The sequence below is a fragment of the Nannospalax galili genome, unplaced genomic scaffold (genome assembly GCF_000622305.1).
Source record: "Nannospalax galili isolate Female #2095 unplaced genomic scaffold, S.galili_v1.0 scaffold298, whole genome shotgun sequence".
Lineage (NCBI taxonomy): Eukaryota > Metazoa > Chordata > Mammalia > Rodentia > Spalacidae > Nannospalax > Nannospalax galili.
Window position 1 is genome coordinate 3,091,397 of NW_008344488.1, and position 13,764 is coordinate 3,105,160.

A 13,764-nucleotide genomic window follows, 5' to 3' on the forward strand; every position below is an offset into this window, starting at 1 on the left:
GAAATTTACTTTCTGTACTATCTAATTATAATCCTCTTTTCATAGGGTAAAAGTGTAATGGTCAAAATGATGTATCAGACTGGAAGATTTAAACTGGCCAACATAAAGAAGCCACAAATGCAAGTCCTAGAGCTGCCTTATTCAAACAACAATCTAAACATGATCATTTTGCTTCCGCATGGAATGGCTAATGTAAAACAGGTAACATTGCAAGAATGCCAGCATGCAGATAATATGTGTTTAACATTTCAAATATTCAGTTGGTACTCAAAAAAATTCAATCTCTGTGTCCCATGATGTTTGTGTACTCAGTCATGGATTCATGACTAGATACAACTGTATTGCCCCAAAAGCTGTAGAAGAAAGATTCATGACCCCTGCCCTTTAGTACTATGTATTTACACAGAATAAGAAATTCATTGATTAGAAAAGTCATGAAAAGGAAGAATGCCGTAAAGTACTCATATATTGTTCCTTGGACACTTAGTAGACATCTTTCTATAGTAATGAAATTACAATCCTGATTGGATTCTGGGTTCCCAGAAATCTGATGAAGCTGCATTGTTCTCAAGGCAGTTTTTCTGATCCAACCAGAGCCTGCATTCATCAGGTTACCATTTTGATATCCTGGCTGTGTGAGGAAATTAACCCTAAAACCATGAAGGAGGGTTCAAAATGGTGGTAGGAACTGGTTTCAATCCCCTCTCCCTGGTTGCTTTTTAGTACAGAGAAACCTAAGAGTGACCACACCATCTACTCCAACATAGCCAACCCCTCCCAACACTCTTTAGAATGACAGTTTCTTAGGGGAACTGTGCCTCCGGGAGCCTGCAGAAGGTGACTCACACAATGGGATGGACACAGTCAGGGTTACCAAGACAGTCAGTGTAGGTCAGTGTGCTAACTTTAGGTACAAACAATTGGTATGGGTGTGTAAGGAGGGTAGATAAGGTTGCCTGAAGTTTCTGGGATGGGTTTGTGTGCATTTGGGTTTAGAAGTGGGGTGGGTACCAGCCCAGAGAGAGCTGCAAGAGAAGCATTAACTGTGGCCACAGAAACAGTATACTTACAGGTGTGGACAATTCAGAACAGATTAAGTCCCTCGGGGACTGTGGTCAGGTGGGTTGAAAGATATTTGGAGTCATGTAGCAGTTTGGAAGCAGTTTAGATACTGTATTAAGTCCTATGCAAATAGAAAAGGTATAAATTAGAATTAAGAAGCCACCAAAGATTTCCTAGAGAATCACCTCCCTGTGAGCTTCACCGAATGATGAGAAGATAGACAGGCAGAGTGAGGAGACACTGCTACTCCAGGAACAGCAAGGAATGCATGGGAACGTGCTAGGTGTGTGAGGAAGCCTAGATGGGTTTGTTTCATAAGGTAACTTGGGTTAGAGTTAGCAAAGGACAAAAGATAAAAGGATACTTTGGAAGAAAATCTACCTTTATCTTATACAGAATTTTAAATTATGAGTATAGGAAGATAATGAGAATGTTTAAAACTCTGGTAGGATATAATGATAAAATTGACACACCATGTTCTTGGTAGAGAGGGTTGCTAGAAGGGTATCAAATGCCCAAGGGGAGATATTTGGTGGATTGAGAAAAATAATGAAGTTTGATTTACAGTTAGAAAGCAGTTGCAGGGAATGTTTTGGGACAACTAGGTACATATTAGGGAATTGAAATGCCAGGCAGAGGCATAAATGCACCAGGCAAGCGGAGAAAGAGAAGAAGGACAGAGGGGAGAGTAAAGCTATCAAGAGCAGACAAGGGGTCCTGGCATCCCAGAAGCCAAATGAGAACTAAGTTCATAAAGATATTATTCAAAGTTTCAGATTTGAGGTCAGGAAGAATTGTTTGGAGCAACTCAGGATGGAGGCACATAGTGACTTCAGGGTCAGTCAGCAGAGACATGTAGGAAAAGCCTAAATGCTGAGGGAGTTTAAGTTCCCACTGAGGTCAGTGGTGGAATATAGATTAGTGGAAGACAAGAGAAAAGGCAGATGTGGCTAAGTGCAGAGTAGAGACCACATGCGCATGATTTAGGGAGAAAAGCAAGCCCTGAAATGGGACTATTTCCACTGAGAATTACAGTAGCAAATCCGTGTTGCTCAGAGGCTGTGCACTTGGCTCACGTGTGCTTAACTGTTTTGACTCTTAGATAGAAAGGCAGCTGAATGTGAGGACTCTTCAGGAGTGGACCAACTCTTCTAACATGGTGGAAAGTGAAGTGGAAGTGTGTATCCCCAGATTCAAGCTCGAAATGAAATATGAGCTGAACTCCCTGTTGAAATCCCTGGGGATGAAGAATATCTTCAACGTGGCTGCAGCTGATTTTTCTGGAATGTCACCAGACAAGGGCTTGTATTTATCCAAGGTCATTCACAAGTCATATGTGGATGTCACCGAAGAGGGCACTGAGGCAGCAGCGGCCACTGGGGAGAGTGTTGCTGTAAAAAGACTCCTTATCCCTGTTCAGTTTATGGCAGATCAACCTTTCTTATTTATTATTCGTGACCTGTTCGGCCATATTCTTTTTGCTGGCAAGTTTGCCTCTCCATAGACAGAAGGTGCAGAGAAAGCCTCACAATCAGAGAGGAACTGTAAGGACAAAAGGGAATCCAGGTCATATCTTTGCCTCAGTTTGTTCGTCTGCAAAAATCCATCTACAGTCAGTCCAACTCATCCTATGAGTTGGTGACGCTAAGACTGTATCCTCCATGGAGAAAGTTGCATTTATAGAAAGCTTTCTTTCTGATCTTGGAAATCTTATTTGAATGCTGAGTGACATGATCAAACTAACAGGGAAATGTTTAAAGATTAGATTGAATTGTCCATACCAGTGAGATTACGAATTAGTAAGCACTCTACAAAGTAGATTAAGGGGTTCTACTTCTAAATTATCTTGTGTGCCTAAGTATAATAGTATGAATTTTAGTTCAAATTTTTATGACCATAATAAATGGATTCAATGCCTTACACTCTTTGAAGACGTAATGTACTGCCTCATTTAATTAACTCATGAAAGAGATTTCAAGTAAGGCCAGCTCTAATTCAGTAAACACTTAAAAAAATTCTTTGACAGTCTCATAAATGTGGACAATGAATTTTGTTCAGCTTTACTCACTGTTATCCCCTCATCCTGCTCCTTCTTCCACTGAAACCCTTTTTCCTAACAGTTTCCCCTCCTACACTGACTGATATCTTAGCTTTGTGACCCACTGAGTTTAAATTAGGGTTGTTTGCATGAACATGGGTGAGTTTATTTACTGGAGCATGGGTATCTCAGTCACCAAACCACTAAAGAAAATGCCACCTTTCCCCAGTCACTGTTGACTATCACCAGTCCCTCAATGGGGAAGGGAGGTTTATGAGCTCCCCTGACAAATGATGAAATGATGATGGGCCCAATCTTGTGCAGATCCTATACAGGTACCAGAGTTGCAGTGAGTTCATGAGGACAATGGCCATGCCATGTCCAGAGGACAATGTTTCCCATCATTCCTCCCCATGTTCCAGCTCTTACATTCTTTCTGCTGCCTCTTGCAATATTCTTTGAACCGTGGGTGGTATGATGCAGATGTCTTCTTTAGGGATAAGCTCTTGCAGCTTTTTAGTCTCAGCATTTTGAACAGCTGTAAGTCTCTGCATTAACCAGACCCCACTACAAAATGAAGATTCTTAGATGAAGGCTAAGCACCACTTATCTATGGGTATAGATGTAAGTATTTGAGAACAGTTTAAGCAAACATATTTTTTTGAGACAGGATCTTCCTGTAGCTCCAGCTGGCTTGGAACTCACTATGTAGAACACACTGGCCTTGATCTCACAGAGATCTGCCTGCCACTGCCTTCTGAGTGCCGGGACTAAAGGTATGTGCCTGCATACCTAGCTTTAAGCAAACATTTTTATTGCAATACTTTACCAAATCTTTTTTAAAATTTTATTCATTTATTTATATATTTTTATTTGTGAGAATGCCTTGTTTGCATGCATATAAATGCACCCATGTTATGCAATGCCTACAGAGGACAGAAGAGGACATTAGATGCCCTGGAACTGGAGCTACATTCAGCTGTTAGCTGCCATGTGGATGCAGGGAATCAAACCCAGTCCTCCGAAGGAGCAGCTAGAGCTTTTAACTGTTGAGCCACCTCTCCAGCCTTATATAAAATCTTTTATTGGCACCAAAATGAATAATATATTTCTTCCTATTTAGAAAATAACCATTTAGTTAATATAATCCTCAGAAGAATGAAAGACAGCTATCAGTTGACTGTTTTATTTTAGAGAAATTTGCATTGTTTTTTCACTGAAGAGACACAGAGCAATAATCAGACAAGAGCAGCCACAATTCATTTACTGGGCTCGATGGTTCTGACCTGTAAAAACATGAAACCATAATGATTGGTGTGTGTTCTGTGGCTTTTCCTGGGAAGAACTGAATAAACACCCCAAATATCTATTCACCTTGGAAAAGACACTGATGACAGATCAAGTAAACAATTCCACCCAATTCTAGCTTATTGAACCAGTGAGTATATTAGGTTACTTTGAGGAGTATGGATGAAAGGCTACTTACATGAACATGGATTACTCAGAAAAGCCAGCCTCAGGGTGGGTGATGGCTTAAGAAAGCTGTATTTCTTGAGCCTCTGAGTGACATTTAGGGAGCCTAGCTAGTCAGAAAGCCTCTTCTCATCAGAGTATTGTTAGTGCTTACATAACCGTGGGGAGGGTCCATGTGAATTGTGTAAGTTGCCAGTGATTCTTAGGACTTTTAAGTTTTGTTTACTTCTTGAACCTTTAAGTGTAATTTGCTTCCTGGGTCTTAATGAACCTTCCTTCCTGAGAGAATGTTTCAGTTCATAGGAAATAGTTACACAGCAGTGTACAATTGTTTCACCATTAACATGCTGAATAGATCATGAAACCTGCCCAGGAAATGCTGTACTCTGGAATCTGACACTGGCTGGGCAGGAGCCCAGGCATATCATGTAGACCACTGATATGGTTTGGCTTTTTCATGTCCCCCAAAGTCTCATGTATGGAAGACTTGGTCCCTAGCTGATGGTGCTGTTGGGAGGTAGTGGGACATTTAGGAGATAGAGTCTAATGGAAGGATATTAGGTCACTGACAACATATTCTTGAAGGTAGTATTGAGACCCCATCTATTCTTTCTCCTCTCTCTCTCTTTCTCCCCCCTCTCTACTTTTCTATATCATTAAGTGATTATCTTCCTCTGCTATTTATTACCCACCATAATGTTGTGTCATAGACCCACAGGCAATATGACTAAGTAGTCATGGAGTGACACTTCTAAAACCATAAGCCAAAATAAAACTTTTCTCCTGCTAATTTTATTTTTTCATGTATTTTGTTATGGTGACAGAAAGTTGATCAACACAACTAGGCATCCTGGATACGACAATGGCAGAGCTACACAACATTCACTTGATGTTTTCTAACAGTCTAAGAATCTTAGAGTGTAATCCTTTGAAGGTGTATGAAAGGAGTTGAAAGTTATCATCTTGAGTCCAAGCTATGGTTAAATCTTGGAAAGTGGCTTCAGAAGCACTAAAGTAGATGTCAGGCAATAAGATGAGACTTGGAGAGATTACGACTACATCATCTGAGGAGCTGAGAAGGCTCTTGGGAAGGGAGGGGAGCTTTGAGGCACTGGAGTCTTCCACTGGAGTCTGTAGTTAGGAACAGGAGCTGGTATGGGCGCTTTAGTCTGTTTCATCTAGAAAAATACAACCACTAGTTAAGACTCTGGAGAATATTGGACCAATATAGTAACTGTATAAACCCTTGTCAACAGTTCTCACTCTTTATCCATAGAAACAGGAAGCATCTAGTGTCTGAAAACGGAGGACAAAACCATAGGTTCGCACCGAGTGACTGCCAGCATTTCAACCACAAAACCTGTCAGCAAATATCCTGCTAGTGAATCATTATAGACACATGAAGAGAGAGAAAGCAAGTATTAAAATCTTTTTCCTTGAATATTTCATCAGGCTCTACATCAATATCTGTCCATTTGTGCTTGCATAATTCCATATACCATATGTGTATCTCCATATACATGAATGATATATGGAAAGAGAGAAGAAGAGAGAGAGAGAGAATGAGAGCAAGTAGTGGTCCTTGCGTCCCTTAGCTTGAGTATGGGGACAGAATTCCTTTTCTCAGGGAATCTCAGTCTGTTTTTCCTTGAGGCCTTCAACTAACTGTACAACGTCCACTCATACTTTGGAATGTAATCTGCTTTCCTCAAAGTGTGCTGATTCAAATACTAATCTTTGTAAGAAAATACCTTCATAGCAACATCTTTCCCGATGTTTGGCCAAACCCCTGGTTCATATGGTGTATACAGATTTATAGTAAAATTAACCTTAATAGTAACAAGTAAAGAAGAGATTGATTATAAGCTATTTTTACTCTTTCAAAGAGGTAACAGAAATTGTACCTTTACCAGTGTAATATAATAACCCAAAGGGCTCACAGGATTTAATCACAAAATTAGGCATATTTTTAAATCTAATATTATACCTGTAAATCTACTTTAGCGCAGATCCTTCCCTAGTGTCACTGTGGAAATGTTGCTGGGCCTCATGCCTTCCTGATTACACTTGAACTGCAGCAAACCTATGATTCCTTCATGTCATAAATAGTATCTGTTTAGTTATTAAGCACATTTGGAGACAGACATTAATTCACACACTTACTGTTCCAAAAGTGTTATAGCTCTAACATTATTAACCCCATTAGGAGATTGTTAGAAATATAGTTTCTGGGTTTACTCTAGACCCATAACCTAACAAGATTCCCACATGCACAGTGTCTACCCTACATTTTGAGAAGCTCTGAACCTAACAACAAACTTGGTTTGGTAGAATGTTCATTTTCTTCTTTGAGCTGGAAAAGATGTAGAATAGTCACATAGTTTAGAAGAGAAAGTTGAGGATGATCTGATTTCAATACTTAATATAAAGCTACAACAATCAAGATGGTGTGACAGCTTTAAAAGGACAGACAAATAGAGAGTGGAACAGACTAGAGAGACCAAAAACAGATTCACACAAACTCAACCAATTAATATTTGATAAGGAACAGACACTGTAATAGTTTACTTTCTGTTGATGTGTTTAAAGCTTTTACTAAAGGCTGAGTGTGGTGGTGGCATACACCTGTGGACCTTCTGTGTGAGAGACAAAGGAAGGAGTTTTATGAGTTTGAACCCAGCCTGGGATAACTAAGTGTTGAGATTCTGTCACAAAATAAATCAATCAATCAGTAAATAAAGATAAAATAAAAAAGGAAAGAAAGAGCTAATATTAATGTTCTTAGATTCTTAGAATACAAATGTTACTATAATTATGACTCACATATTTTTGTCTTGGGTAAATATATTGAAGGAAGTTCTATGTCATAGACTAAATACATACTCACTTTTAATGAATCTAGCAGCTTTCTAAGTAATTCAGCAATTTAGAAAATACTGATTGTCTAAATCCATGTCAGTTTGGCAAAATCAATTCTTCCTTCCTCCCTTCTTTCTGGGTTCCTGAAAATGTACCATTAAAATGAAAGATGATTTATGCTGGTTCTAAAGATGCCATTAAAAAGACTTTTACAGGTACTAAACATGAGTGGTAAGTAAATGGCTTGGATAATATTAAGTACCATTCAACACTTGGAGAAAAACTGGGAGGCAGTGTTTTAGTTTCACTTGAAGGAACACCATTATGAAGTCATGGCAAGTAGCATCTGGATTTTAAGGGGCTTATATTTCTCCAGTTCAGTCCATTGGAAAAGTATTGTTTCAAATTTTTTGTTTATTCCCTTTTCACTAGGCCCTTCCAACACAATGAAGGAAGGAATTATCATTCATTTAAGAAGCTTGTCAGTGACAGCCACTAGACTGTTTAATATGGTTGCTTTTATGTAGAACCAAGGAATGCCTTTCCATCTTATTTTAGGCAAAGCAACTGGTTACATACCTTCCTTGCAGGCTATGATGTTCCTTGGATGTGATTGTCAATGTGAACAGCTTAGAGTACTGCAAAAGGTAAGGTAATTGAATGCCTGGAAAGTATTATCTCCACCGGTCAGATGGAAAACTTTTTCATTATTATTTACAGTTGCACTTGCCTATTTTTTTTGACATGGCAGTATAGATTTAACACTATCTACTAAAAGCACATTTTTGATAATGAGTTTAATCCCTTATAAAGAATGCCAATTAAGTTTTATTAACTGTCATCAATTTTTCCTGCTGCCTCAGTTTTCATTCCTATTACCAGAATATCTTCTTTAAAGAAATAACTATGCTGATGCCTTTTTGTTTTCCATTGAATGTACACTACTGCATACGTGTAGAAGTTTTTTATTTACCAAACGAGTCTTGAAACACTAAAGATACTTTGAATACCAGCCTAATGGCAATTTCTGTATAGAAAAGCCTTCAATGAAACATTGTTTTGAGATCAAACGCCACACCCTGACAAAAATGACTATGTTGCAATAAAAACTGTGGTACATTAAAAAGAATGGTAAAACCTTTCCAAAAATAGAGGTTGGTTTTAGAGATCAATTTTTAAGGACCTATGAACTCAGAGTTGCAGACACTGCAAATCTTAGCAAATATATTTGCTAGCATGTTACTTTCATTTTATATTACCGAGGAGGTAGTTCCAGCTTCTTCTAGAAGGCAGCAAGAATGATTTTTGTACGTTTCTTCTTCAGTTTTATAAATTTCCACCCCAGCCTTTCATCCCTTTCTTCATCTCACCAAATGTCAGATATTTATCAAAACATGGTCCCTGTTTATGAGGAAATAACTCTCTAGACAAACTCTCTGACTCTTACATGTACATTTGAGTGTGTGTCCATAGGAAGGTGTGTGTTTCACTTGTGTCACTTGGTTTCTCACTTGTCCTGTGGTTCACTCTCTCATTTTTTTTGGTGATTTTCTCTTAACAATTACCTCCTCTTTTCTACTATACTTGTTTCTTCCCTATTGCACATGAATTAATGTCTAGATTAATACTGAACTTGATCTCATATGGATCTTTCTAAATTTCATGTCTGGTTTGAAAGAAACTATTATACCCAAGTAATTTTGAATTTCATACAAATAATTAATACTTTTTAGGAAAAAAACCCACATAATAGGTTGAATATACTTACGTACCTAGAAGCTTACCAGAAATTCTCAGTCCCATGGTGGATATTTTTTGCTTTCCTTTCACAGCAACATGTACCTGTCACTTTGTATTTTACTCTGTTGAAACCAGAGAGGGTATCTTGGGCCAGCAGCTCCAGGGATCTCATTTCTTTGGGAAGATGGAGGAGGAAGTGAAAGTTGTAGATACACGTTATCTAGTTTTCTTATGTAAGTATAGGATGACATAAAAATTCCTCAACTCTGTGTTCTCTAGCACCACCTATGCCATAACTCTGTTGCCAAGCTCTGAGGAAATGAGTGAGCCCCAGATAACTGCAGGCCAGGTTTTTCTCACAGCACACCACTTATTATGACTGAGATCTCTTGGCCACCTGGTTTACTCAAAGTTCTTTCTAGAAAGTCTCCTCTAACTTCTGACAAAGACTATGTTTCAGGTCCAGTACAAGAAAAGTGTTATCTTGGAAAAAATTAATTTTTTTGACAAGGTCTTCCCAGTCCAGCCCGCCTGGAAGTCACTATGTAGACTAGGCTGGCCTCAGTCTTACAGAGATCTTCCTGTCTCTGCCTCTCAAGGGCTGGTTTAAAGGTGCTCACTATCACACCTGGCATCTGGATAAAAAATGTTGAAAGAAGAACTAAAAATTCAGGCAGAGAGAGATCAAATAGTATTGCAGGTAACATGTATGATATAGATAGATAGCTGAGGGATGGAGTTGGGCATGAGCAAACACTGGTTTTTCACACTGATCCACAGAATTACAGGTGTATAAACTAATGGCAATGATTATTAGCATATCAATATGGAATTCTTTCTAGGGAAAACTAGAGGAATAGACAAGAAGGTGAGTTCCTGTGAGACTTGGCTTTTCCGAAAATGGGAACAATTCCCCTTTCAAACCCACAAACAGGCTCTGCTGTAGGCTAGGTTTATTGGACCCCCTCTGTGGTCCAGCTCATGTCACCCTGCCACTTAGTGCAGCTGTGGCTGACCCAACTAGTCCTGCTTTAAGCAACTCTCTGCATTGCACTCAGCAGTACCTCATGTCATCCTCATGTCTTGCTTTGAGTTTCAGCGCTGCTCTGATGTTGTGGAGTAGCATGAACTCCTGTCACTCACGTGTTGTGATACTATGTAGAAGTTGGAATGCTTCTTGACCTATGAGGGCTGCAAAACAGTAAGTTTTTCTCCTGTTTTTTCCTCTGGGTAGATGTCTTTGAGATACCCTTTGTAAGGTTCTTCAGAGGTCTGAGGCATTGGGTATCCATAGTTAACTTGACAATGTATGAAGGTGCGTTACTTCTGTTCTACTTCCCCTTCTCTTCTCCTTCTGTTCATTTTCATTTCTCAAATAAGCTACATGCATGTGGGACTCTATTCTCTGGCTCCACTCTCAAGAAATCCAGGTGACGACACTGGAGTAGAGGGAGCAAGTGAGAGGTTAAACAGTGTTTGACTAGTGGAAATCCTTCAACCTTCAAAGGACAAAAAGTATCTGAAACAATCAGTTCCTTTCTAATAGGGAAAACAAAAGGGATCTAGTAAAAATGAGTGATAGAGTTTCTTCGAGGAAACTAATTCATAGCCATTAAGAAAGGCAACAAATTCAATCACTGGAAATAAAATCAAGAGGTAGAGAGGATCAGCCCCAGCGGTAAATAAGAGCCTTCTAAACCATCAATGAATCTAGCTGGAGTTGGTTTAGGTAAGAGAGTCCTTGGTCTGAGCAGACAGACACTGGGTGGTAGGGGCCTCCTTTTTGTTCTGTTGGGCTGGTTGTATAGAATTAGTTTTATGAGAATCTTGTGGACCCAATGGGTAATAAGACCATACTTTCTAGACTCAAGCTTTCGGCTTTTTTCATCTTATAGACTCAAACACTGACTTTGGACTGAGGAAAGGCATGCTGTATGCTGAGAATAAGGAGATTTTATGGTCATAAACCACTTTCGTCTACTGCAAATGTAGAGAAGTCTTCCTTCATAGCTTAAGATGGGCAGTAATATCCTGGGGAATCTGAGGTGTGTATTGCATAGATAAGACTGGGGAGGAAATAAAGTCTTCTGATTTTGGTGAGTCCCTCTACTGCACCCCCTAAACATTTATCTCCAGCTTTCATCACTTTAGCTGACCTGTGGTTTTTTCCTCCACACATCTGAATTGTGTCTAAGCCACAGACCTCATTGTTAGTAGTGTCTTCTTGTAGGAAGCTTGTATGGCCTATTGGTAACAAGTATGATGGAATCCATAGATTCCTGCTTGAGCACACTCATAGTTTTTATATGGGACCGGATTTACTTGCCAGTAGATTGTTGAAACTATGTGTAAAAGCACATTCTCCATGAACAAGAGCTCAGAAATCCTTTGGATAAATGTGCCTCAGGACAGGAAGCATCTGTCACTATTGCAGTCTTTCCTGATGAGTAGTTTTGTTTCTCATCGAAGGACTCTGCAAACCCTGGAGTTTTGATGCTGGCTCTGTCAATGGGATGTATTCATGTTATTCTCTTTAGAAGGACAGGCCATTTTCCTTAACTAGACTAGGCTAGACTTGCCTACAATTCCTCACAAGTCAAGAAGAGGAGGGTGAGGACAGTGTGCTCCAGATAACACTGATCACCTGCAATTCCCCCAAAGCCATGATGGCCTTGGAAGGATTTCATTATAGGGCTCTGCTTTCTGCACAGCGGGTGTGGGCCCAAGTCAGTAAGGATATGAATGAAAAGGAAGGGGAACATCAGGGCTTATATTTCCTTTTGAAGGACACAGCTTCAGTCTTACCTGCCAAATTTCATATCACCATTGAAAAGCAAAAAAAGGCAAAGCACAATATTTCTGTGTTTTATGTTCTTAGCTGAGTTGCTAGCAGAAAGGAAAAAATAAGAGTAAAATATGGAATTTGAGAGGTGTATAATGAGTCATATGAAGAAGAAGTATATTTAACTGAATGTGGCCTTTTGCTGACATCTTGATAATGCCATTAGAAAAACTGAATGTCATCCATAATGTGCATTTTAAAACCATTAAGTCAGGTTCACTTGATTTCACATATCTTATGCATTTGGTAGAGGAATTATGCTTATATTTTCTGACTTATTAACTGCAATCCTGTGAATAAGAATTATGCTTTTTTCTGTGTGGTATTTATTTGTATGTGTTTGTATGTATGTATGTGTAGGTGTTTGTATGAATTTTTTACAGTGAGTTTTGCAAACTCATTTGGAAAATTCGTCTACAACCATTGTCTATATCTAACAACAGCAAGCATATATTCACAATACTCTGTTGATAATGGATAGACTCTACAATGAAAGACTCAAAGTGGGTAATCAGCATTTAATGTGGCGCTGATCCTTTTTCCCCTTTGCAATCTGCCCCACTGGATTCAGAAATGTCAGTAGCCATTTCACAAACCCACAGCCCCCAGTACTTCTCTAACCAGCTAAAGAGACACATGCAACTCCTCTTCACCAGCCATGGCAGCCCGAGAGCCCATCTATCAGGAACACACATATGAGACCATGTTTGAATTTCAATGAAGTCTGAGAAGTTGAAAAATGAGAAACATAGCTAGCTGTCATTCACAGACAGGGAAGTATACTTGCCACTTCCAAGCACGTGCTCAGAGTTGTCTGAGGCTGATGTCTCATTCACATATGTGTTCTAGAGGAGCTGACCTGGACTTCCTGTCCCCTGACAGTCCTCCTTCGGATTCATGTTCCCCTCCTCACATTTCCAAAGTAGAGCTGTCCAGAACCTCTTCTTTTTAATCTGAAAAGGACCAGAGATGAAGGGATAGTTCTTTACTCCTTTCTTTCTCATAACTACCTTCATATGTCACATTCAATCTGCTTGCCAAAGATTTTTCTTGCCCTGAAATGTAAACAGAAATGTAGTTTCAAGGAAGTTTTCTCTAGTCTCTTCTGCTTTGGGAATTTAATGTGAGGCTCTTCTGCTTCCACTGCACTTCCAACTTTCCCTCCCCCACTGGGTGACCAACTTGAGATCTTCGCATGTTTTATAAGATTCCATGTGCTGTGAGAATTCTGTCTTGAATGACTTCCTCGTTTCAGAAACTGATGTAGCAATCTGATCTAGTCTAGAAGTGATAGAACATTCAGAAGGTTGCTCTCTAACATATTTTGATTCCTGGGTGGACATGAGGACATTGATAATTTCATAAGTAAATTTTCTACTCCTCGAGGAGTGTTCAGTCTAGTGAGAAAGACCAACATATTCATTGGACCCAAGTCTGTAATGTGTCTACTCATTATTGTGTGCGTGCAATGATAATTGTCAGTATATACTGTGAATTGTTGAGAGGGGCAATGTCATAAAATCAGTGGATAAAAAATAAACACTGGAACTGTTGTGAAAAATTCTGCTTATGGCTAAAAAGGTAGAATTCTAGAAAATGAATAGGGATTGTAGACATCTTCAGTGCTACACAAATGACAGTTAAAACTTTTCCTTCCAACAGATTTTCCAGATAGGAACTCAAGAGAGGTGGGACCATAGGAGATGGGTATCCTTAAGGGAGAAATGAGGAAAATGGGGGCACTTTAAAT

General features: G+C 39.3%; 1 protein-coding gene across 2 annotated transcripts in view; it reads left to right on the plus strand.

The window, feature by feature from the left end:
* Window positions 1-2,566, plus strand: part of Serpinb11 (serpin family B member 11) — a 12,360-nt gene extending 9,794 nt beyond the window's left edge. For both annotated transcript variants that reach the window (XM_008840665.1, XM_008840666.1), the window contains 2 exons: window positions 46-201; window positions 2,165-2,566. In XM_008840665.1, coding sequence (XP_008838887.1) covers window positions 46-201; window positions 2,165-2,566 — 558 coding nt within the window. The remainder of the gene's footprint in view (window positions 1-45; window positions 202-2,164) is intronic.
* The last annotated feature ends 11,198 nt before the right edge of the window (window positions 2,567-13,764 follow it).